We start from the raw sequence: 25,199 nt of genomic DNA, 5'->3' as shown, positions 1-25,199 counted from the left end.
TGCCTTCTGCCACAGCCAGGGTTCACTGTGGGACCCCTCCCTTGCAGGAAAAGAACAATGGCAGAGCAAGGGCTGCAAAGAGGACGCGGTTTATTTGTAGATTTAAACCCAAAAACACTCGCTGGGGTTTGGGGACACATTCCTGGCAATCAGGAATGGAGGAGAGGGACTGCTGCCCTCCCTCCAGTAAAACCAGTAACACTTTTGCTGTCCTCAGGGGTTTGGGCAGGGCTAAACCCAAACATATCCTGCTCACCCCTCCTTCTCCAAGAGACAGAGTGGGGCTGCCAACATCTCCCACCCTGTCCCGCAGGCTCAGCACCCTCCTGAGCACCCCAGAGCGCTGTCACAGCCCTGTCACAGCCCCCATCACCCCCAGCCAGCTGGCAGGACGGGGTGGCTGCCGTCAGAGGCCGGCGGTGTCCGAGTCGAGGCTGTCGATGAAATCCTCCAGCTGCTGCAGGTGGTGCATGCGGCACTGGCGGAGGTTGGCCCTGAGCGCCAGCCCCAGCGCCTCCTCCATCGAGGGCTCCTTCTGCAGCAGCATCGTGGCCACCACGGCGATGCTCAGGCTGAACTGCTGGTACGACTGCAGGGGAGGGCCACGGGGTCAGCACCCCGAAACCAGCACCAAACAACCCCTGCTTTTAGTCCACAAACCCCCAAACATCATCCGAGCCCCTGCAAACCCCTTACTGCCCACAGCACCGCCCCCTGCAAGCGCCCCAAAACCCCAAATTCACACCCCCCCAGTGCCCAGCATCGCTCCCAAAGCTCCTCGGGTGAGATCCCACATCCTGGAGCCGCTCCCAGACCCTCAGGTGCTCATCAAGGGCTGCCAGGACTCACCAGCTCGATCTTTGCCTTCCTTCTGAGGACGGCGGCGGAGCGGGAATCGATGCCGGCCGGGAACGGCGTCGGGAGCACGGAGCAGAGCTGGTGCTGGCCAGACACAGCCTGGGAGGTGGAAAAGGCAAGGAAGGCTCAGAGGGGAAAGGGACTGAGCCCAACTGGGGCTGCCAGTGCTGGTCACTAGCCCGGGACTGGTCACTCTGTGGAAGGAGCCACTGGTTTGTCACCCTTCCCTCGAGTGCCAGAGCTGCCCCCCGCTCCCATTCTGCCCCAGCTCCTCTCCCTCGTTAGCAGTAATTAAGCTGCTCTGGAGGGTTCTCCTCGGCTTCCTCAGAGCTCCAGTCCAGGGCTGTTCACGCTCCAGCACCCCCGAGCCTCGGGTTACTTCCCTGGCTTTTTTCCCAGCCGTGTCCCGTTTATCGGCGTTTCAGCGGGGCCGACACGGGCTGTGCCTCCAGACAAAGCTGCCCTTTCACCCCAGGTCCTGCAGGCCACAGGGATCCCCCTCTGGCTGTGGCAGCGTCCCCAAGCCCAGGGGGACACTGGGGGGCACCCAGACCCCGTACCGGATTTGTCTCACCGGCCCCAGGCGGGTGCTGGGGCCCCGGGCAGGGCTCTGGTGTGGTGCGGGCACCAGGAGAAGCCTGGCAGGGCTGAGCCTCGGCTTCTGCTGCAGATCCTGGAGGAAGCTGAGGCTCTTCGGGTGGCTGAAGGCTCTGCAGAGGCTGAGGGACAGAGAGTGGCTGCGCTGGGACAGCGCTGCCAGCACAGCCCCACGGCAGCAGTGGTGTCACAGGGCTCTGACGCGGGGTGGGGACACGCAGCTGCCCCACATCCCAAACTCACCCCATCCTGGGCAGCTTCTGCCTCGGCTTCCCCAGCTCCACGCGGCGGCTGCTCCCAGGAACGTGGGCTGAGCTCAGCCCCTGCCTCTCCAGAGCAGCTGGGTTCCAGGAGCTCCCTCTTGGCAGGGTCTGGAGGGGCTGCTGGGCTCTGGGGAGGTGACCCGTGACCGCCGCCGGCCTTGGGGACACCAGGGCTGCACGGCTCTACCTGTGTGTTATGAACAGCCACGTAAATTTGGCTTTCGCTACACTGCTTTTGCAAATTGTTATCATAAATGGCAATTGCTTCTAAATTGAGGCTGCTTTTAGACAGAAGACAAATTTTTAATTGCTTTGGCGGGCTGTGTAACTGAAAATGTGCATAAAGCAAGGCTGTCGCAAGAGATAACCGCTCCTGTAAAATATAAAACCAAGATAGCACGAGCAGAGAACAAAATACCATAAAAAGAGAATACCAGGTCTAAAGTGGCATCAGGAGACCACCAGAGGAGCACCCTGCGCTGCCTCCTGACCGACCCTCGGGCCCTGCAGCAGTTTGAATCCTAATTCAATTCAATTTCGATTGAATCCTAATTCAATCTAGGGCGGAGCTGTGGCAAACTTGCCCCGAGAATGTGCCAAGAAATTTGAGGAAGTAATGCAATTGCAGCAGCACAAAGGACTGCTTGCTGCGAAGTGTGTGTGCCTCTGGCTACAGCTGTGCGCCCAGCACTGTAACTTCTCTTTATTTATTTGTCCCTTTTTTACTATCTCTCATTAAACCCTTCAAATTTCAGAGGAGTGGCCCTCGTTCCTCACACTGTGCAAACGTTGCAGGGGCATTGTGGAGTGCACGGTGAGGGGACAAAGGGTTTGGGAAGGGGGCTGTGCCTCCCTGCAGGCTCTGCTTTAGGGTGGGAATAGAAAACATCCCCAGGGCAAGCAGTGTGCTGCTGGTGGGGAGGATTTTGGGGAGCCTGGAGCTGATCCTGTGCCACTTCCCAGCAGTGCCGTACCTCAAGGCGCTCCTGGATCTCAGGACAGCTGGAGGTCTCCTCTGGAGGGGCTGGATCTGTTGCTGAAGCACGGGGATCCTGATCCTGGCTGCCCACAGGGATCTGCCCAGCTTCCAGCTCCACCTGGGGACAGGCAATGGCGTGAGGACACGTGTCTGTCCCGGGATGGGATGGACAGGGCGCAAAAACCCACAGGAAACCGCGGAGAAGAGCCCGGAAAAATTCCATGCCTGGCAAAGAGACAGCGAGGCGGAGAGGGGAAAGGCTGGATGAGGGAGGAGGGAGATGTCACAGCAGCCCAGGAGACCCCTGAGCCAGGCAGCTCCAGAGCTGGGAGCACCCCTGGGACGAGGGAATCTCCTACCGGCGGCTCCGCAGCACCGGGATCGGCAGCCGGGCTCTCCTGAGGGCTCCTGGCAGGACTGGGGGGCTCCAGGCCGTTCCCAGTCGCCGCTGGCACATCCTGCAGGAAACCAGGACACCGTGCAGGGCTCAGGGCGAGCACACTCCTGCTGTGGCATGGGGCGGGGGGGACAGGTAAAACCCCACACCTGCGGCTGTTCCGGCCTCCCCGCGGCACCTTGGAGAGGAGCAGGGGGCTGGGGAGGCTCCGGGGGCTGCAGCTCCTTCCTGGCCGCCGGCTGGCTCCTCTTGAAGTGGGCAGGGGAGGAGGGCTTGGAGCGAGGCTTGTGCCCTGCAGAGGGGGAAACAGCGGCGGAGACTCCTCAGCCTGCCCCGGGAGAGGCTGGAGAGCACCGAGGAGGCGGCACGGGGACAGCACAGACCTCGCGGGGGTCGGGGACACCACGCCCGGGGCACCAGCATCAGGTGCCGGAGGTGGCTCGGGCGTCTCCCGGCACGGCGATGGCTCCAGGGCGGGCGGTGCTCCCGGAAAGTCCCTGGATTCCTGCAGGAGCACAGCCCCGGGGTGGGGGTGTGGGTTGGGAAGGGTCTCTGTGCAATCCCAGCCTAGCTTCCAGCGGTCCTGGTGTCCCTCACTGTCACCCCAGAGCCCCCCCGAGCCCGGCACCCACCCTGGAGGGCCGGCGGGGGGCCCGGGCGGGGGCTGCTCCTCCTCGGGGAATTCGGGCCAGCGGTCAGGCAGCCCATCCTGCAGGGAATGGGACACGGCACGCTGTGACTGCAGAGGGTCCCCACACACTGCCCTTGTCACCGGGGCAGTGAGTGGCCCCTGCCCCATTTTAGCCACCCGCTCCCGTGGCTGCCACCACCCCGCCTCACCTGGTACCAGATTTCTCCAAAGCTGTCCTCAGGGCCTGGCATGGCTTCTCTGCCATCCCAAGGGGGTGGCAGGGGACAGTCGTGGCGTGCCCACCTCCTGTCCTCCTCCTCCTCCTGCCACGGGACGTCACCGGGGCCAGGGAAGGGTCTGGGGGCTCTGGGACTGGGCTGCAATGGGAACGGCCACGGTGAGGACACAGCCCGCGGGGATTTTTGGGATTTCCTGCTGCTCCCCCTCCCCACTGTGACCCTCGGCTCTTTCTGCCTCTCCTGCTCCCGGGGCAGCCCCTGCTTTGGGCTGCCCTGGATTTGTGGGTGCAGCAGGATGCACTTAGGGTGAACCAGCTCAGCTGTCACCTAACTGTGACAATTAGCAGCAGTGGAGGGGGGATCAGGCTGCCAGGAGAGCACTGAGAGCAGCCTGACTCAAATATCCCAAAATGAAACCCCACCAGGATGTGAAACCCCGAGAGCAAGTGGCAGTGGCAGGGAACAGGGGCAGGTGTTTCCTAGGAGGAACCAGAGGGCAGCAATTTGCTTTTTTTAAGGACAAATCCTCCACAACCCCCCCCCAAACCCCATCATTCCAAGCTGTAAAAGCTGGACCCCACTTTTGAACAGGGGAATTTCCAGCACGGCCCTCCCAGGAGTGAGTGTGGATTCCTTCCTGGAGCTCTTCAGGGTCACTCCTGGAGGCTGAGCCAGAGATTTGTGTGGGTCTGGGTGAGCAACATCAATCCAAACTTTGTAATTGCTAATTAACTTTAACTATTGATTTAATTAGCAGTGCCCTGGTATAACCACTGTGATAAACGAATATGATTCGTGCTAACAATTGTAACTATATCGATAGTCTAGAAAATATTTGTTGAAAAGTAATAGAGGAAAAGGATATGTAATTAGTGTCACGAAACAGATGCTCTCAGATGTCCATGAAAAAATACAGGATGTAGTTTGGGATAAGTAAAATCCCAAAACTGAATAGGCCTCAGGATAATCAGCCTTGGAATGGACAAAATTGGGATGATTCCAGGCATCTATAGAATAACAAGGATTATTTTTGGAATATAATGGTGGCTTCTGTAACACAAGGCTTGGGGTGCATGTGCAGCCTGCGGGGTTGTTCAAAGGACAGTGAGGATGAGGAGAAGCCTTCCTCTGAAAAAACCACCGGAAAGGAAAAAGACCCCTCAGCAACAAGTGGAGCATGGGCTGTGCAGGATCAAAACCAGGAGATTTATGGAAAATATTGATGAATATGTATTAGCATACAGTACAGAAGTTGTGTTTGGATCCTTTTGTTTTTGTACATGAGGCAGGGTGAGAAACCCCACCCTGTACCCTGATCAGTTTGGCTTATGCCTTATCAGAACCTTAATCAGGCTTAATTAATCACGGCCAAAATTTAATTTGTACATGCTTGCTTGACTGTATTCATTTTATATATATATATATATATATATATATAAAATGAATATATATATATATATATATATAATTTTTATATATATACGTATTCATTATGTAAAATTGCTGCTCAATTCTAATTTTGTGGTTTATTAAATTAGACATATAGGGCCTCATTCATAACACCTCACGTAGATAACCGGTGGAGATCCTTTAGTCCAATCATCGCCATCCATGGAAATAAATTATTTATTTAACCTATGCAAATGTGTTTGTTTTGCCATTTTTAATCCTGCGGGGGCAAAGCTGTGGAATCCTTTAGACACAAACTGCTGGCCAGCTCCACAGCTGGATCCTGGATTCCAAATCCTTTTGGGAATTTGGAAAGCCAGGAACTCCTGTCTGTGCCTGGGGGACCACGAGGGGATCCAGACATGCCCAGACTGGTTTTGGGGATGGGGTTCAGTGAGCCAGGGGCTCCTTGCTGTGACCTGGGAGGGTCTCCCTGACAAACTCCGACGCTCCCAAAGTGCCTGTGACACATCCCTGGGACATCTCCCCCAGCCCTGTCCCTTACCGGGTGCCTCCTGTGCTGACGACTCCTGTGCTGGTGTTCCCAGGGTGGCCCATCGCAGGGTGGCTGGTCCCAGGGTGGCCCATCCCGGGGTGGTCCATGCCGGGGTGGCCCATCGCAGGGTGGCCCATGCCGGGGTGGCCCGTCCTGGGGTGGCTGGTCCCATGGTGGCCCATTGCAGGGTGGCCCATTGCGGGGTGGTCCATCCCGGGGTGGCCTGTCCTGGGGTGGCCCATCGCAGGGTGGCCCGTCCCGGGGTGGCCCATTCCGGGGTGGCCCGTCCCGAGGTGGCCCATCCTGGGGTGGCCTGTCCCATGGTGGCCCATTCTGGGGTGGCCCATTCCGGGGTGGCCCATCGCAGGGTGGCCCATTCTGGGGTGGCCTGTCCTGGGGTGGCCTGTCCCATGGTGGCCCATCCTGGGGTGGCTCATTCTGGGGTGGCCCGTCCCGGGGTGGCCCGTCCTGGGGTGGCCCATCCCGGGGTGGCCTGTCCCATGGTGGTCCGTCCCGGGGTGGCCCATTCCGGGGTGGCCTGTCCCATGGTGGCCCATTCCAGGGTGGCCCGTCCCGGGGTGGCCCGTCCCATGGTGGCCCATTCCGGGGTGGCCCGTCCTGGGGTGGCCTGTCCCATGGTGGCCCGTCCCGGGGTGGCCCATTCCGGGGTGGCCTGTCCCATGGTGGTCCGTCCCGGGGTGGCCCATTCCGGGGTGGCCTGTCCCATGGTGGTCCGTCCCATGGTGGCCCATCCCATGGTGGCCCATTCCGGGGTGGCCCGTCCCATGGTGGCCCATCCCAGGCGTCCTCGGGGCCGGCAGGGGGACACGGCCAGGGCCCATCCCACCACGGGGCAGGCTGTGGAGACATGAGAGCCGTGAGACCCCCGGAGCAGCCTCGTCCCAGCAGGGATGGGGAGGCAGGAGCCCACCCAGCTGCCCTGGGAAAAAAGCCCAGATCGTCCCGAATCCCTCCCCAGACCGCGGCGATGTTCTCCCGGCTCCTCAGCATCCCCAGGGATGGAGACGGAGCAGCGGGCACCCACGGTGGCCCCGGGGGGAGCTGCCACCCCAGGAGAGCCCCAGCCGCACGTACCTCCCTGGGGAAGCCCCTCCTGCAGCCCGGCGCGGGGAACATCCTGCCCGAGGGCCGCCTTGGCCCCCGGGACTGCGGGATCCGCTGCAACGGAGAGGCCGGCTCAGCACGTCCCACAGCACGTCACTGCCGGCTTGGGGACGCTGCCAGCCAGGTGCCACCCGTGGTGCTGCCAGCCCCGCGCCCCGAGCGCTGGGACACGTCCAGGGCCGCCGCGACACCTCCAGGGCCGCTGGCATGGGCACCAGCCAGGACACGGCGGGGCTGGGGACACCAAGACCCGCTCGCCGTCCCCCCCCCCGGAGGTGACACGGGACTGGCAATGCCTTGGCACCGCCTTTGCCTGCCCGAGGCTCCGTTTGTCGCTGCCACGTGTCATGGCCAACCCCGCGGGTCACCCCGTGATGTCCCCAAGGGATCCCGGTGTCAGGGCACGGGGGCGTGGATAAGCCCCCCCCGCCAGCCTGAAACCCCCACTTTTGTCCCTAAATTGCGGGGCGTCAGCCTCAGGTCCTGCAAAGCAGCACTGGAGCACGGAGGGGGTTGGGATGGAGAGCCCTGCACCCGTTCACCCCAATCCTGAATCCCAATCCTTCCCTGCAGCCCAATCCTGCGCCCCTGCACCTACGCCCTGCACCCCAAACCCGTAACTTTGCAACTGCACCCCAATCCTGCAGCTCTGCGCCCCAATCCTGCTTCCCTGCACCCCAATCCTGCCCCCCAGTCCTCCCGCCCCGCAGCCCGGTCTCATTCCGCACCAACATCCGGCGGGAGCCGATCCCTCCTGCGGAGCTCTCCCGGAGTTTCCTCCCGGGAGTTTCCCCCCGGGAGTTTCCCTTCCTCTTCCCATCCCGCTCCCGGCGCTGATTCCGCCCCCGAGAAGAACGGGGGCGCGCAGAGCCCGGGAAGCGCCGCTTCCCTGATCCCCTGGGGATCCAAATTCCTCCGGGAATCTCGGATCCGTCAGCGGGGTGGGAGCAAAGACCCGCAAACTGCCCATCGACCCCATCGGCACCCGGAGTCCCCCTGAAAGGGGGGTCCCTGCACCCCCAAGGCATGGAATACCCATGGACGAGGGGATCCTGCACCCCCAAGGCATGGAATACCCATGGACGAGGGGATCCTGCACCCCCAGGGCATGGAATACCCATGGACGAGGGGATCCTGCACCCCCAAGGCATGGAATATCCATGGACGAGGGGATCCTGCACCCCCAGGGCATGGAATATCCATGGACGAGGGGATCCTGCACCCCCAGGGCATGGAATACCCATGGACAAGGGGATCCTACACCCCAGGGCATGGAATACCCATGGACAAGGGGATCCTGGGAATCCCGCACCCCCAGGCTATGGAATATCCATGGATGATGGGATCCCGGGGTCCCTGCACCCCCAGGGCACGATCCCCCCGGCGCCTGCCACCATCCAGCTCCAGCATCAACCGCTCGGTCCCGGGGGTGCTCCCAAACTTGTGCCGGGATATTTCGGGGAGCAGGACCCGCATTCCCGGGGCTGAGAACCGAGGAGCGGCCAGGGAAGGGTGGGAGGGTTTGGAGAGCCCTGGCAGGACGGGGCTCCATCGCACCCACCTTTGCTGCCATGCCGGGGGAGCGGCGGGGACGGGCGGGCGCCGCTGTCACCTCCCGGCGCGTCCGTTTGTCCGTCCGTCACCTCCTGGCCCCGCAGCCGGCTTTGGGCCCCAGCTCGCCCCGGCAGCCGCGGGGGCGCGGCTCAGAGGGTCTCCCAAACCCGCTGCCCACCCAAGTCATCCCCTCCCGGGCCAGCCCGGCGCCTCCAGCCTCTCCTCCTCCCTACCCCCCGGCATTCCCGCTGGGAATGGCGCTCCAGGGGCTGCCTGGCACGGCCATCCCGCCCTGCCCCCGGCAGATTTATCACCTTCCCCGGCCCGGAACACCCCCGGCAGCCGCGGGGGGGTTTGGCTGGGACGCTCTGATAACGAACTGGTCTGAACTGGTCGGGCCGGCCATGCGGATTCCTGCGTCCACGTGGAGGTGGGGACACTGCGCGACCTTCCAGGAACGTGGGAGGGGGATGAGGGAGGAAAGGGAAGGCTCCGGCTCTGCTCGCTGAATCCCAAATGTTCATCAAGGAGCGGGGAGAAAAGGGAGCCTCGGGGTGACCTCGCTGATCCCAAATGCCGACAAAGGAAAGGGGTGCACGGGGAAACCCAAAGCCAAGTGGGGTTAAACCCTTCAAAACCCCAAACAGGGTGTGGGGCCTGTTAGAAATGAGGAGCTTGACTCAGCCAACACATCAAGCAGCAATTCGATTTATTAATTTATTAATTAATATGGTCACGTACGAGCAAAGACAGCGCTGGGTACAGTGCTGGGGGTTTTCCCCTCCGACTGCACACTGCTGAGCTTGCTGGTATTTATTGATCATACTCATGCATATTCATAAGCTCTTCTCAGCAGTTTCTATTTCCCATTTTTACACGAGCTTTCAGCAGTTTCTATTTCTACCTTTCGATGTCCCAATTCTATACGTTAGGATTGTAAATCTGTGATGGTGATGTGTGGTTCCTTTCCAATTTCTATGCCCTGTTGTGATCTGTCCCAGGTTTCAACATCCCAGTGTGATAAACTGTGGTAACTTGTTTGTTCATCAAAAGAATTGGACTATTAAAGGAGGAAATATAAAATTAAAGTATGAGGGACTAGCTTGCTTGTTAGGAGATAGGGGAAGCATCTGTGAAGCTGGGAAACAGCAACTTGTGGGTTTTACTAAAAAAAAGGACAATAAAGAAGCAACTGCTACAAACCACAAGGCTATAGGCATATTGCAAAACGGAAGATCACAAGTATGATTAATCACCATTTAGGGAGCTTTGCTTAGCTTCTCTTGCAGACACAGGCTAAGGATGTTGGGGGATGGCCGGAGCTGATTGTGAAATCAGCGACCACCAGGCAACGGCCACCGGACTGGACAATGTGGGAGTGCTCCGGGTACGCCCATCGCTGTCCGGAGCCGATTGTGAAATCAGCGATCACCTGCCTCGACACAACGCAGACACGATGCAGAGAGATGCTCAAGCTACGCCCACCGCTATCGCAAGAGACGCGGATGAAGAAACCTCCAAGAAACTATAAAAGAGACTGAATAAGGGGAGTGGGGTGTGGGGCACTGCAGTGTGGGACACTGCAGGAGGGGCGGCTTGGAGACCCCCACCCACCCAGCGCTGTTTTGCTTGCTACTGCTTGCTGTAATTAATAAAATTCTAATTGACCTTAAAAAGGCTGAATCAAATTATTCGCCTCAATTTATCACACTCACTATAACCACAGTCCTCATCCCACAGAGGATCCCATGGCACGGTGCTGATCCCGGTCCCAATCCCAGTCCTGATCCCGTTCTCAATCCCACTCCCGCTCTCGGTCCCGTTCCCAATCCCGATCCCTTCCCTCTCCCAATCCCCATCCCGTTCCTGCTCCCATTCCCGTTCCCATTCCCCATCCCGTTCCGTTCCCGATCCCGCTCCCTGTTCCCATTCCCAATCCCGTCCCATTCCCGTTCCCATTCCCATTCCCGATCCCGTTCCATTCCTATTCCCATTCCCATTCCCGATCCCGTTCCGTTCCCGTTCCCGCTCTCGTTCCCTGTTCCCATTCCCAATCCCGTTCCCGATCCCATTCCTGTTCCCGTTCCCGTTCCATTCCCAATCCCGTTCCCGTTCCATTCCCATTCCCATTCCCATTCCCATCCCATTCCCAATCCCGTTCCCGTTCCATTCCCATTCCCGTTCCCGTTCCCGTTCCCGATCCCGATCCCGTTCCCGTTCCCGTTCCCATTCCCGTTCCCGATCCCGATCCCGATCCCGTTCCCGTTCCCGTTCCCGATCCCGATCCCGTTCCCGTTCCCGTTCCCGTTCCCGTTCCCGATCCCGATCCCGTTCCCGTTCCCGTTCCCATTCCCAATCCCATTCCCGTTCCATTCCCAATCCCGATCCCATTCCCGCCCTCCCGTAGCGCTCCGCGCGCCGGCGGTGACGTCGCGCTGCTCCGGTGACGTCAGGCGCGGCGGTGACGCCGTCGCGCGGCGCGGGCAGGCGGCAGCAATGGCGGCGGCGGCGGCGGCCGGGGCGGGAGCGGCGGGAGCGGCGGCGGCCCCGCCGCGGGGCATCCGCGCCTGGCTGCGGAGCGCCTTCCGCTTCGCCACCGACCGCAACGACTTCCGCAGGTCGGGAGCGGGAGCGGGCCGGGGATCGAGGCCGGGCCCGGAATGGGGGTCGGGGCAGGGATCGCGATCGGCAGCCCGGTGTCTGCCCCCGGCCTGGCTCAGGAACGGGGCAGGGATTGTCCCTCGGTCCCTGTGCCCAGTTCTGGCTCCTCGGTTCGGGGAGGAGATTTTGGGACCGGAGCGGGCCCAGGGAAGGGAGCGGAGCTGGGAAGGGCCTGGAGAATCCTGAGGGAACTGAAAAGGGTTTAGAGAGTCCTGAGGGAGCTGGGAAAGATCTGGAGAATCCTGAGGGAGCTGGGAAGGGTCTGGAGAGTCCTGAGGGAGCTGGGAAGGGCCTGGAGAGTCCTGAGGGAGCTGGGAAGGGTCTGGAGAGTCCTGAGGGAGCTGGGAAGGGTTTGGAGAGTCCTGAGGGAGCTGGGAAGGGGCTCAGCCTGGAGAAAAGGAGGCTCAGGGGGAATTTCTGGCTCTGCACAACTCCCTGCCAGGAGGGGACAGCCGGGGGGGATTTGGGATCTTATCCCAGGGAACAGGGACAGGAGGAGAGGGAACGGCCTCGGGCTGTGCTGGGGAGGCTCAGGGTGGACACCAGCAGGAATTTCCTCATGGAAAGGGCTGGAAGGGGCTGCCCAGGGGGGTTTGGAGTGCCCATCCCTGGAGGTGGCACTGAGTGCTCAGGGTGGGGATCGGGCACAGCCTGGACTGGGATGAACTTCCCCAAAATGTTTTCCAAGCTCAGTGCTGCTGGGATTCTGTGCCTGCAGGAACCTGCTGCTGAACCTGGGGCTGTTTGCCGCGGGGGTCTGGGTGGCCCGGAACCTGACCGACATCGACCTGATGGCCCCGCAGCCGGTCCCGTAGCCCCGGTCAGTGCCGGGCAGGGCCCGAGGGAACCACGGGGATCAAATCCAACCCCTGGCCTGCACAGGCACCCCAAAATCCCACCCTGGGCATCCCAAAATTCCACCCTGGGCATCCCAAAATTCCACCCTGGGCATCCCCGGGATCCCAAAATCCCACCCTGGGCATCCCTGGGATCCCAAAATCCCACCCTGGGCATCCCAAAATCCCACCCTGCGCATCCCTGGGATCCTAAAATCCCACCCTGGGCATCCCCGGGATCCCAAAATCCCACCCTGGGCATCCCAAAATTCCACCCTGGGCATCCCTGGGATCCCAAAATCCCACCCTGGGATCCCAAAATTCCACCCTGGGCATCCCCGGGATCCCAAAATCCCACCCTGGGCATCCCAAAATCCCACCCTGGGCATTCCTGGGATCCTAAAATCCCACCCTGGGCATCCCTGGGATCCCAAAATTCCACCCTGGGCATCTCTGGGATCCCAAAATCCCACCCTGGGCATCCCTGTGGAGCTCTGGCAGACTCAGAGCAGTGCCCAGCACCCTCGGGGGGGAAGAACCTTTCCCAAAATCCATCCTCAGTCTCCCAAATCCAGCCCTTCCCTCCAAACCAGAGTTTGGAGCTGCAGCCCCCCGAGGCTGAACGAACCCCCCCAGACTCTCCCTGCCCCCCCAGGACAGCGCTGTCACCCCCTGGGGTGACACAAATCGGGGTGAGCGCGCCCCAAACCCCACAGAACGCCCCCTTCACCCACGTTCTAAAGCAGAACCAGCTCCCCTGACGGTGCTGACTCCTGTCCCAGGAAGGAGCCGGAGCTGCCGGGAGCAGAGCTCGCCCTCCCGCCAGGAATGGAGCCGTGGAGCTGCTCTGATCCCACCTGGAGCTGCTCTGATCCCACCTGGAGCTGCTCAGATCCCTTTGGAGCTGCTCTGATCCCACCCAGAGCTGCTCTGATCCCATCTGGAGCTGCTCTGATCCCCCTGGAGCTGCTCAGATCCCCCTGGAGCTGCTCAGATCCCTTTGGAGTTACTCAGATCCCCCCTGGAGCTGCTCTGATCCCTTTGGAGCAGCTCTGGTCCCCCCTGTGCTGCCTGGAGCAGTGACAAGGACAAAAGGTTTAATGCTGAGAGGGAGAATTGATTTCCCATCCATTCATTCATCCCTTTGGGAATTGTTTCCTCGAGGATGTGCATGGAATTTCCTTCTGTACCCCCCACCCCCAGATGTTTATTAAATTTTATGGAATAACAACACAACCCACTGGAATTTCTTCATTTTCTCTTTGTTTTTTTTTTTTTTGTTTTGTTTTTTAATAAGAAACTTCAGCTTACAAAAAAAAAAAAAAAAAAACCAAACAAAAAACCACAAGGTGTAAAAAGAGTAAAGATTTACAAAAAAAAAAAAAAAAATTATCAAAACATGATTTCTATTTCACACCCAAGAGAGACAGGGACGAGCCCAGCCCTGGGACCCAGCAGCTGCTGCTGCCAGGGGAAATCCAGCTGGGATGGAGCTGAAATCCAGCCTGGGATGGAATTCCAGGGGAAATCCAGCTGGGATGGAGCTGAAATCCAGCTGGGATGGAACTCCAGGGAAAAATCCATCTGGAACTGAAATCCAGCCTGGGATGGAATTCCAGGGAAAATCCAGCCTGGGATGGAGCTGAAATCCAGCTGGGATAGAATTGAAATCCAGTTGGGATGGAACTGCAGGGAAAATCCAGCTGGAACTGAAATCCAGCTGGGATGGAACTGCAGGGAAAATCCAGCCTGGGATGGAATTCCATGGAAAATCCAGCCTGGGATGGAGCTGAAATCCAGCTGGGATAGAATTGAAATCCAGTTGGGATGGAACTGCAGGGAAAATCCAGCTGGAACTGAAATCCAGCTGGGATGGAACTGCAGGGAAAATCCAGCCTGGGATGGAATTCCATGGAAAATCCAGCCTGGGATGGAGCTGAAATCCAGCTGGGATGGAACCTGGAACTGGGATGGACGTTCTGGGAGCAGCTGCCCTCGGGGGTGGGGACAGGGGTGCCCCTCGTGCCCCCTCCCTCTCCTCCCCACAAAAACCCCAAAATTCTCCTTTCAGAGCTGCTCTTCGATCACCCCATAAAATCCTGCAATTCTCTGCCAAGGGGGGACAATCCCATCCCATCCCATCCCATCCCATCCCATCCCATCCCATCCCATCCCATCCCATCCCATCCCACTCTTGCAGACGCAGTCCCTGCAGGAAAAGGGGATGAATTCCCATCTTCCAGGCCCTTCAGGGTTAACCTCAGGTTTAATTTGCTAATTAATCCCCCCTTGTCGGGGCCAGGCTCTGCCTTGGATCCAGGGATGATTTGGGGATGATCTGGGACAAACCTGGCTGCATAAAAAAGAGCCAGGAATATTCAGGAATTCTGGAATATCCCGAGCTGGAAGGGACCCACAAGGATCGAGCAGTGAGTCCCTCCCCCCATCTGCCCCTCAAGGCCCTTCATTTGTAGCCCTTAATTAATGAATTAATTAGATTCTCCTGTCACTTGCTGCTGTCCTTGAGGAGGACACTCCAGGCCTGCCACTGGCATCAGGAACGTTGGGAAATGGGAATTTTTCTCTGACACAATCCCAAGTTTTTTGCTTGCTCTGCTCAGTTTTCCCAAGGAGTGGAGGTTGAAATTCCCAGGAAAAAATGGGATTTAGGAGCTTTTCCCCCACAGCAACAAAGGTTGGCAGCTCGTGTTTATCTGATGAGACAAAAGGAGCAAAAAAGGAGGAGGAAAAAACACTTGGAGAACTTCCCTGCCTGAAAACTGAATATTAAAAAAAAACCAAAAAAAACCCTCATATTTTTTGATTATTAAAAAAAATTAACCCAAATTAACAGACACCAGTTGTAATATTCAGATTAAAAGGTGAAATGTGAACAGCCAAGCCCCAAAATGACAAAAAAACCACACCTGAGGTGCAACTGTAGAAGTGACTGTAAATAGTCCAGCTAAGGCTCTTTTTTTTTTTTTTTTCCCCACAGAATTCCCAAAATCAGGCTGATTTCAGATACAGACTTTTTGTTTTTGTAGCTTTTCCAGCTCCACGTGGAATTTGGGATTTCACATTCCTCCCCTTGCGTGGCCCTGCAGGAATAGAGACCTCCAAAGGTGGCACCACCCCTGTGCCAACCCCAATAAATGCCATTTTTTTACTGATTTTTCACCCCAAAAGCAGTGACAGAGCCCCCCCCTGAATGTGGCATTGCCACCACCCCGTTCCCCTGAGGAAAAGCAGCCACATTTGTACAAAAAAAAGGGGAATTTTCCCCCAAATTCCAACTTCTGCTGCCACAGATTTGGAAACTCTTCCCGATCCAGGTGATGCCAGCAGAACCCTGGAGCTCAGGCTTTGCTTTGGCTGCTGGATGTGCCACTCAGGGACATTCCTGGGGGCTTTCTTGGGTGTTAAAACACATTTTTGGGGGGGTTAAAACCCACTTCATGTGTGCTAAACCCCATTTTTGGGGGTTAAAACCCATTTTTTGTGGGTTAAAAACCCTTTTTTTTGTGTGTGTGCTAAAACCCGCCTTACGTGTGTTAAAACCCATTTTTGGGGATTAAAACATTTTTGTGTACTAAAACACATTTATGGAGTTTAAAACCCATTTTTGGGGGTTAAAACCCATTTTTGTTGTGTGCTAAAACCCACTTTATGTGTGTTAAAACCCATTTTTGGAGGTTAAACCCCATTTTCTTCACAGCAGAACTCCATGAAAATCCCATTTTTGAGGGAATTTAGCTGCCAGCTGAGTTCAGGCCAGAGAAAACCCTGGAATGTGGCACAGAAATTGGAGTTCAGGGGCAGCAGAGGGAGGAATTGAGAGGAATTTCAATGTTTTTCCAGCAGGAACAGCTCTGGGATGCACCAGGCCCCTCAAGGGTACTGTACCTGTTCCTCTTGGGGCTGGAGCAGGATTTTAGGGATTGGGGGGTGTTGATCCAGAGGTTTTCTCCTGTTTCATTCCTCTTTGAGAGGGGATGAATGAACAGCATCAAACTTCATCGTTCCACGGTTTTTTGGAGCCAAAAAGACACCCAAACCCCAAGGTTCTGCCCAAAATCAGAACTGCCCAGCTCCAGAAGGTTCTCCAAACATCTTGCTGTGATCCCATCCCTGCCCTGATCCCACTGCTGCCCTGATCCCACTGCCCTGTGCTCTGACCCCATCCCAGCCCTGATCCAATTCCATCCCTGATTCAATTCCATCCCTGATCCCATCCCAGCCCTGATCCCACTGTTGCCCTGATCCCATTCCTGCCCTGATCCCATCCTTGCCCTGATCCCACTATCCCTGTGCTCTGATCCCATTCCATCCCTGATCCAATTCCATCCCTGATCCCATTCCTGCTCTGTGCCCTGATCCCATCCCAGCCCTGATCCCATCCCTGCCCTGATCAAATTCCATCCCTGATCCCATCCCTGCTCTGATCCCATCCCAGCCCTGATCCCATTCCAGCCCTGATCCAATTCCATCCCTGATCCCATTCCAGCCCTGATCCCATCCCTGCTCTGATCCCATCCCAGCCCTGATCCCATTCCAGCCCTGATCCCATTCCAGCCCTGATCCCATTCCTGCCCTGATCCCATCCCTGCTCTGATCCCATTCCAGCCCTGATCCCATTCCTGCCCTGATCCCATTCCAGCTCTGATCCCATTCCAGCCCTGATCCCATCCCATCCCTGATCCCATCCCAGCCCTGATCCCATCCCATCCCTGATCCCATCCCAGCCCTGATCCCATCCCATCCCTGATCCCATCCCTGCCCTGATCCCATCCCAGCCCTGATCCCATTCCTGCTCTGATCCCATTCCTGCACTGATCCCATCCCTGCTCTGATCCCATCCCAGCCCTGATCCCATTCCTGCTCTGATCCCATCCCAGCCCTGATCCCATCCCTGCCCTGATCCCATCCCTGATCCCACTCCTGCAGTTTCCCCACAGAGAAGGGGCAGATGAACCCCACAAGTCCCCAGAAGCAGCTGGCAGTGTTTCCCTCGTGGCAATGGCAGTCCCGTGTCCTTGTCACTGGCTCTGGGTGGCAAACACCTGAGTTGGGAGCTCTGGGATTCCTGCTCTGTCCTGCAGCGTCCTCTGAGTGTAGAAGAGGATGTAGGCCTGGGTCTTGCACACCTCCTCCACGCTACATACATTCAGTTTGGAGTCATTGCAGTGCACCCAAAAACCTGGGAAAAAGGGAAAAAAAAAAGCTCTTAGCTAAGGCAGGATCCCTTTGGATTTTGGAACTGCTCACAGGAAACATCCACAGGAGAACAGGCACCTCTGTCTTTTCCTCTGAGCTGGAAAATTGATTTAATATAATTTAATATATATATTTTTATATAAATATAACTCTTAATAAAATTAAAAATAGATTTTTATATAAACATAATTTTTAATATAATTTAAATTATATTTTAATATATTTTTTACATAAATATAACTTTTAATGTAATTTTTAATATATAATTTAAATCTATTTTTTTGGGGTGCTTAAGAAATATCAAATGATCATTTAATCAGCCCAAAAGCTCAATCAGGCAGCCAAAACTTCCCAATTTGTGCAGCCAGGAAGGCAGAGCCCGTCCTGACCCAGCTGCTGGGATCTCCCAGCCCCCTGCGGATGTTGTTCATGAATAGTTCCTGTTTTTCCAGCCTCAAAACACTTTCTGTTCATCTCCTCAATCCCGAGGATCCTGAGCAAACCCAGCTGCAGCAGCTCCGTGGAGCAGCTCTGGCAGAATGAAGAATTCACACCATTCCCAGGAAAACAGAAAAAAAAAAAAAACCAAAAAACCCAAAAATAAACGACAAAAAAAAATTAAAAAAAATAGGAATACAACAAGAGAAACAAACTACTGAAGGGCAAGGAGTGGACCCCAAGGAACTGGAATCCTGGGGAGGGATTCCAAGGGAGGGAAAAGCCAAGGAATGCTGAGGAAGGGAAGAGGATTGGGATGGGATTTGCCCGGGGCCAGCTCACGCACCTCCCTCCGTGTTGTAGCAATAGGCTGTGTAGTGTCCTGAGCCAAACCCCTTCCCGTGATGCATCACCACAGCCGAGAGGTCATAGACACAGGAATCTGTGGCAAGGGAGGGCAGAGAGTCCCTGCAGCAGTAAGGTTCCATGTTTAATACCTGCTCAAAGAGGACATGGACCCCGATCTTCTCGCGGTGATTGCGCTCAGACCACCTGCAAACACAAATCCCACGCTCAGGGCTGCTCAGCGTGAACAGATCCGGGGGTTTTACACCAAAATCCACTGCAGGAAACTCCCAAACACACAAATCCCACACTCAGGGCTGCTCAGTGTGAACAGATCTGGGGGTTTTACACCAAAATCCACTGCAGGAAACTCCCAAACACACAAATCCCACACTCAGGGCTGCTCAGTGTGAACAGATCTGGGGGTTTTACACCAAAATCCACTGCAGGAAGCTCCCAAACACACAAATCCCACACTCAGGGTGTTCAGTGTGAACAGATCTGGGGGTTTTACCCCAAAATCCACTGCAGGAAACTCCCAAACACACAAATCCCACACTCAGGGCTGCTCAGTGTGAACGGATCTGGGGGTTTTACACCAAAATCCACTGCAGGAAACCCCCAAACACACAAATCCCACATTCAGAGTGCTCAGCATGAACAAACCCAGGGGTTTCGCCCCAAAATCCACTGTAGGAAACTCCCAAATACACAAATCCCACATTCAGGGTGTTCAGCTCTGAGTTTCACCCCAAAATCTTCCCCAAACACACAAATCCCACGCTCAGGGTGTTCAGTATGAACAAATCTGGGGGGTTTGCCCCAAAATCCACTGCAGGAAACTCCCAAACACACAAATCCCACACTCAGGGCTGCCCAGCATGAACAAATCTGGGGGTTTTGCCCCAAAATCTCCTGCAGGCCCCCCCCAAACACACAAATCCCATACCTGGCTGCTCAGCAGCACCAAATCTGGGTGTTTCACCCCAAAATCTCCTGCAGGAAATCCCCAAACACACAAATCCCACATTCAGAGTGCTCAGCAGCACCGAATCTGGAGGTTTCACCCCAAAAAATGGATGGTTTTTATTTTAGATGGGGTCTCCTCCTGCCACTGATGATTTTTATTTAAGGTGGGGTCTCCTTTCATTGATAATTTTTATTTCAGGTGAGGTCCCCCCTGCCATTGGTATTTTTTATTTTAGGTGGGGCATTTTTGAGCCAGATTTCTCCTGTGACCACCTTTAAAATCCTCAGTGCTACCAATAAAACCCCACCCACACCCCCACCCTAACAACTTTAGAGACTTTTCCTCATATTTTGAGCTTTTTCTGCTTTCTATTCAACAGGCAAACAGCCAACACTGGCACTGAATTCTCTCAACCTCCCACCTTTCACTCAACTTACTGACTTCTCCTTCCAAGCTGCAAACTCGAGTAAAACCCAAAGAAATTAAGGATTCAAATGCACAAAATATTAAATTGTGGCAGAAAAAAAAGCCCTGCAAAGGGACAACACGAGGGGGTTTCACAAATCTGATGGCTCAGAGGTTACACAGCTGCTTTTAGCAGGAACTGAAGGTATTTAAATGCCCACTTTTGGTCACTTTTTGCCCAAAAATCCAGGGCCCAGTGCTCACCTGAAGCGTTTAAGGTGCAGCCGGAGGACCTGAGGTAGTCTGTAGATCAGCAACTGCTTTTTAGCTTCACTCAGAACAAGAGGTTTGGGAGAAGATTTTCGCCGTTTGCCTGGCAAAAAAAAAACCCCAAAAACCCCCAAGGCAAAGATTATCAGGATTCTGTTAATTCCCCAAAGAGAAAAACCAGCACAGGGTGATTTTTTTTTTTTTTTTCCCCAGCACAGGGATAAGCATTTCAGAATTTCAGTGGGGTCTAAACTCTCCCTTCTCCTCATCACACAAACATTTGTCACCTCTGAGTGACAAATCCGAGTTTTTCCTGCTGGAAAAACACCAGGAATGTTGAGTCAAAGATATCCTGGGCTGCAGCACTTCCAGCAGGTGAATTCCAGCTCACAAATATTCGATCTTTTATTCTCTCTGCTGCTTTGAGCTTCTCACAGAAGCGTTTTAAAAAATGCTTCCAGACACAGCAAAGCTGGGAAAGAGGAAGAATTCCTCCCTCCTCTTCCCGGGAAAGGCTGGAGCAGAAGGGGACAGGTGGCTGTCAGAGATCCCAATTAGCACTGCACCTGTTAATTGGATTTGTGCAGCCCCAGCTCCTGCAGCAGCTCTGGCAGCAGTGCCCCCACTGCTCCTGGCACTTGGGGCCTTTTCCCTGACTCTTTCCAGCTGGAAAATGCTTCCTGAGCCCTTCAGAATTCCTTAAAAGTCATTCAGAATTCCTTAAAAGTCGTTTAGAATTCCTTAAAAGTCGTTTAGAATTCCTTAAATGCCATTTTAAATCCCTGAGACATCTAGAATTCCTCAAAAGCCATTTGGAATTCCTTCAAAATCATTGAGAATTCCTTAAAAGTAATTCAGAATTCCTTAAATGACACTTAAGAATTCCTCAGCCATTTAAATTCCTTAAAAGCCATTTGGAATTCCTTAAAAGCCACTCAGAATTCCTGAAAAGCCATTTAAAATCCCTGAGCCATCTAGAATCCCTTAAAAGCCATTTATAATTCCTTAAAAATAATTCAGAATTCCTTAAAATCATTCAGAATTCCTTAAAAGTCATTCAGAATACCTTAAAAGTCATTTAAAATCTCTTAGTGATCCAGAATTCCTGAGCCATTCAGAATTCCCTAAAAGAGGAATTCCTCAACCATTCAGAATTCCTTAAAAGCCAGTCAGAATTCCTTGAAAATCATTCAGAATTCCTTAAAAGCCAGTCAGAATTCCTTGAAAATCATTCAGAATTCCTTAAAAGCCACTTAAAATCTCTTAGTGATCCAGAATTCCTGAGCCATTCAGAATTCCTTAAAAAACATTCAGAATTCCTTAAAAGTAGAATTCCTCAGCCATTTAGAATTCCTTAAAAGCCATTCAGAATTCCTTAAAAGTAGAATTCCTCAGCCATTCAGAATTCCTTAAAAGCCATTCAGAATTCCTCAGCCAGTCAGAATTCCTTAAAAGCCACTTAATCCCAAAGTATTAAAATTCATTTCAATTCTTTTTCCTCTCACAGAATCAGAGCAAACCGAGTCAAGGCGAAGCTGAACTCTCCCAGTTTGTGGGGCAGGATTTATTCCAGCCTCTGCTCCAAGCACATCCATCAGGGATTATTTCCCACCACTCTGGGATGATTTCCCAGCCCTGCAGGTCCCAGTGCACCCAGCGGAGCGTCCCTGGCAGGGGACAGTGCCAGGGGATGGTGGCACTCACTGTTGCACTGGTCACAGGCGTAGATCCTCCCCTCCAGGGCTTCTGTCTCGGTGAATTTGGCCAGCATCTCGGTGAGCAGGCACTCAGCCTGGGGCACGGGCAGGAGCCCCTTCTCCAGGGAATGGTACCGCTCTGGGAACTCCAGGGAAAGGTCCCAGAAGGGCTCCACGGTGTTGGATTTGTAGTTGCACGTCCTGCAGGTGACCTGGGACAGGGACACAGGGACACACACAGCTGGGTTTGTGCTGGAATCTGAAATTCGGGGAATTCTCAGGACTTTGGGTCTTCCCCAACTGATTGGTGGCCAAAAGGGTCATCAAATCTGACTTTTAGAGCTGTAAAATGGATTTGAAATCTTTTTATAGTGTCCAGGGATATCCCCAGCTGGGAGGGAGGCAAAAGGGTCATCACATCTGATTTTTAGTGCTGTAAAATGGATTTGAAATCTTTTTATAGGGTCATGGGATATCCCCAACTGGGAGGGAGGCAAAAGGGTCATCAAATCTGACTCCTGGCCCTGCACAGGCACCCCAAATTCCCCTGTTTGCATCTCTCCATGTCCTACAGGAAGTGTCACTGCTCCGACCTTGGGAAGCAAAAACCACAAGGAAAAGGGTTTTAGTGCTGTAAAAAGGATTTGAAATCTCCTTGTAGGGTCACTGGAAGGGGGCCTGATTGGAGGGGTTAGAATCATCACATCTGACTCCTGGCCCTGCACAGGCACCCCAAATTCTCCCTGCTTGCATCTCTCCATGTCTTAGAGGAGGAGTTGCTGCTCTGACCTTGGGGGGCAAAAACCACAAGGAAAAGGGTTTTAGTGCTGTAAAATGGATTTGAAATCTTTTTATAGGGTCATGGGATATCCCCAACTGGGAGGGAGCCAAAAGGGTCATCAAATCTGACTCCTGGCCCTGCACAGGCACCCCAAATTCCCCTGTTTGCATCTCTCCATGTCTCACAGGAAATGTCACTGCTCCAATCTTGGGAGGCAAAAAAAGTTTAGAATTAAACACAGGATTTGATCTGAGATCTTGGAAAAGGCTTCCAAACTCAGGTGCTAGAAGCAAGAATGTGGATTTATAGTTTAAAGCAGAGACAGGTTAAGCTAAGTAGAGGAAAGTTTAGAGTTTTAGAGTACAGCACTGTAGGTTTATGTGTCATAAAATGATTGACTCACAGAACTTACACTGAGCATGAGTCCATAAAACAGAGTATTTAAAGATTGGGTCAAAAGCATAAATATCCTTGATAGCAGTGTTTTAAAGGGGGGAAATGATGCCTCAGGTTTTAGCTTGTAGGTTTTTTTTTTTTTAATATTTATTTTTTTTTTGTCCAACCTCATCATGTTCTTCCCAGGCACAGAAACAACACCAGAAAGGGACAAAAAAAAAAAAGCAAAGGCACCTTAAAAACACATTCAAACCCTAAAACCAGGGGCTCAGGACTTCTGTGCTTGTGCAGGCCTCATCCAGAAGTGGCACAACTGAAGTGAATTTGTGCTGAAGGTGACAAGGATGGAAATGGTGGCACCTGCACAGCAATTCAAGGGATTTTTTTTCCCTCAGGAATTGGGAATTCCTAAGAGACTCCTAAATGGGATCCTCAATTTGCTCCTCGGTGTGACCGGCTCCAGCTGTGCAAAAAGCAACTCCATACCTGGCTGAGCAACTGCCCGTGGAAAATGGTGTTGACCACCTTGAGGACCTGCTTGGTGAGCTTCCTCTGCGAGAAGGGGATGAGGATCCTGCGCCTGCTGCCCTCGGACTCCAGCTCCTGCTGGACCTTGTCCAGGAGCTCGCAGAGGAACTCCTGAGCGTCCTGCTGGTCGTAGCCGCGGAACGCCGGGATCAGGCTCCACACGGAGTGCAGCATGGCAAACGGGGACACCAGGGCCCACTTGCCAGACCACATCACCCTGAACAGCGTGTGCAGCTCGTGGCAGAGGGAGATGTGCTTCGAGCTGGGCTCCTTGGGCTGGATCAGCTCCAAACTCCGGCTGATGGAGGAGCCCCCGTTCAAGCCGGCCGGAGAGCTCTGCGTGCCCACCCTGTCAGGCTTCCCCGGCTCGCCAGCAGCAGCCCCGTTCGCCAGCCTGCCAGGCACCCTGGCCCTCCCGTCCACAGTTTTAGCTAAAAGCTCTTCCGTTTCACAGAGATCAAGAGTCAAGAAACATTCCCGGAACTTCTGGAGGTGGCTGAGCACCTGCAGGATGGAGTTCATGTAACAAGTGTTGCCCAGGTTCCTCAGCCCCGTCACCCCGGGCGTCATCAGGGGCTGCCGCCGGATGGAGTAGAACTGCTTCAACCTGCTGCTCTGCACCTGCCGTGAGGTAGGGGAAGCTGCGCCCACCTCCCTGAATTTCCTTGGGATCAAGCTCTCCCTGTGCACGTGGGACAGCAGCCTGGCGCTCTTCCTCGGGGGGGTGCTGGCCAGCTCCTCCAGGAGCTGCCTCTTCATCTCCTGCCGCCGCTGCCGAGCCGCCTCCTTCTTCTTCTCCAGCTCCTCCATCTGCTTCTTCTCCTTCAGTTTCAGCTGTCCCCGGGAGCTCTTGTGGAACCAGGTGCGCAGAGCCCTCGCCAGCAGGGCCTGGCGCCGGTGCCACAGCGCCGTGAGCATCTGGGACTGGCCCTGAGGGCTCCTCCTCCTCCAGGCGTCCTCGGCCAGCGCCATGGAGCGCAGCGTCCTCCCGCTCCTCTGCCCCTTGATGGCCGACAGGGAGCTCCTGAGCAGCTTCAGGTCGCCCTCGGGGTTGTCGTTCAGGACGTAGTCCTGGCAGAGGTAACAGAAGACGTAGAGCTCGTGCACCTCCATGGCCAAGGGGTGCTGGGTCTCCTGGAAGTGCCTCAGGGCGTGCTCCTCGATGTAGCGCCCGCAGGCCACGTGGGAGCACTTGAGGCAGGCCCAGAGCGACTCGGTGGTGTGGCAGTCCACGCAGTGCCACTTCTGGGGGTTCAGGATCGAGTGGTCCTGGGCGAGTCGTAGCCGCCCCACATGTTTGCATCTATCCATGTCTCACAGGAGGGGTCGCTGCTCCGACCTTGGGGGGCAAAGAACGCAAGGAAAAGGGTTTTAAGGGCTGGGATACAGATTTGAAACCTTGCTGTAGGGTCATTGGATAAATCTGACTCCTGGCCCTGCACAGAACACCCCAAATTCTCCCTGCTTGCATCTCTCCATGTCTCACAGGAAGAGTTGTTGCTCCAAACTTGGGGGGCAAAGAACACAAGGAAAAGGGTTTTAGAGCTGTGACACGGAGTTGAAATCTTTTTGTAGGGTCATGGGATATCCCCAGTTGGAAGAGGGCCAAAAGGGTCATCAAATCTGACTCCTGGCCCTGCACAGCACACCCCAAATTCCCCACATTTGCATCTTAATCCTCCAATTACAGCTTCAGGTAATGAAGTCACTGACCCCAAGTTTGCTCCCCCAACTCCCTTTTGTCTCCATCTCTCAGGGCCTGAGGCAGTGAGGTGTCCTTGATTCCCAGGCCTGGAGAGGAATTGTTTTGTAAAAATGGGGAAAAAAAAAAAAACAAAACCCAAATGTGCTTTATTTAATCTGACACCAATTCCCAAATGGTTCTGTGCTTCACTTCTGCCATTCCCAGGAGAGGGATGAAGGAATGAGTGAAAAAAATCCTTCAATCTGAGCTTCCCACCTGTCCTGGCAGATGACTGCCAGGAGTTTGTGCTCTCTTGTTTATTCTGGAGTCACCTTTTGGACAAATAAAAGCAGCATCATTCCAGGGTTGAGTGATTTTGTCAA

At 54.8% G+C, this 25,199-nt stretch overlaps 3 protein-coding genes and 1 long non-coding RNA gene across 7 annotated transcripts in view; 1 reads left to right on the top strand and 3 right to left on the bottom strand.

The window, feature by feature from the left end:
- Window positions 1–73: 73 nt before the first annotated feature.
- On the bottom strand, window positions 74–8,766 carry LOC128818559 (basic proline-rich protein-like). Its single transcript, XM_053997987.1, is given in 14 exon segments — window positions 74–589; window positions 850–957; window positions 1,419–1,577; window positions 1,699–1,905; window positions 2,693–2,892; window positions 2,895–3,047; window positions 3,050–3,155; window positions 3,244–3,386; window positions 3,478–3,599; window positions 3,727–3,803; window positions 3,935–4,102; window positions 5,919–6,767; window positions 7,005–7,088; window positions 8,596–8,766. Coding segments are annotated over 14 exon segments (2,571 nt in total). The 5' UTR covers window positions 8,608–8,766; the 3' UTR covers window positions 74–406.
- A 514-nt stretch (window positions 8,767–9,280) lies between these two features.
- LOC128818563 (uncharacterized) lies at window positions 9,281–9,930 on the bottom strand. The gene is made up of 2 exons (XR_008440514.1): window positions 9,845–9,930; window positions 9,281–9,622 (listed from the first exon to the last, which is right to left on the bottom strand). It is a non-coding gene; the product is annotated as an uncharacterized LOC128818563 (long non-coding RNA).
- A 1,154-nt stretch (window positions 9,931–11,084) lies between these two features.
- Window positions 11,085–13,321, top strand: TOMM6 (translocase of outer mitochondrial membrane 6). Its single transcript, XM_053997899.1, has 3 exons — window positions 11,085–11,206; window positions 11,968–12,069; window positions 12,868–13,321. Exons 1-2 carry the CDS (start codon window positions 11,085–11,087, stop codon window positions 12,062–12,064), a joined length of 219 nt encoding a protein of 72 aa, XP_053853874.1. The 3' UTR covers window positions 12,065–12,069; window positions 12,868–13,321.
- A 1,015-nt stretch (window positions 13,322–14,336) lies between these two features.
- USP49 (ubiquitin specific peptidase 49) overlaps window positions 14,337–25,199 on the bottom strand; it is a 28,560-nt gene continuing 17,697 nt past the window's right edge. Inside the window, exons 3-9 of one of the 4 annotated variants that reach the window (XM_053998396.1) lie at window positions 23,091–24,471; window positions 21,435–21,639; window positions 19,725–19,833; window positions 18,087–18,292; window positions 17,066–17,285; window positions 15,992–16,068; window positions 14,337–15,186 (exon numbers count right to left, since the gene is read on the bottom strand). In XM_053998396.1, coding sequence (XP_053854371.1) covers window positions 17,125–17,285; window positions 18,087–18,292; window positions 19,725–19,833; window positions 21,435–21,639; window positions 23,091–24,443 — 2,034 coding nt within the window. In that variant the 5' untranslated portion in view covers window positions 24,444–24,471 and the 3' untranslated portion in view covers window positions 14,337–15,186; window positions 15,992–16,068; window positions 17,066–17,124. Of the gene's footprint in view, window positions 16,069–16,233; window positions 16,248–17,024; window positions 17,286–18,086; window positions 18,293–19,724; window positions 19,834–21,434; window positions 21,640–23,090; window positions 24,472–25,199 lie in introns of those variants that run through there. The other 3 variants (XM_053998395.1, XM_053998397.1, XM_053998398.1) reach the window with 3 other exon arrangements.

This window comes from Vidua macroura, chromosome 24, assembly GCF_024509145.1.
Source record: "Vidua macroura isolate BioBank_ID:100142 chromosome 24, ASM2450914v1, whole genome shotgun sequence".
In the NCBI taxonomy this organism is placed as follows: Eukaryota; Metazoa; Chordata; class Aves; order Passeriformes; family Viduidae; genus Vidua; species Vidua macroura.
This window is presented reverse-complemented; position numbering and strand designations above follow the sequence as displayed.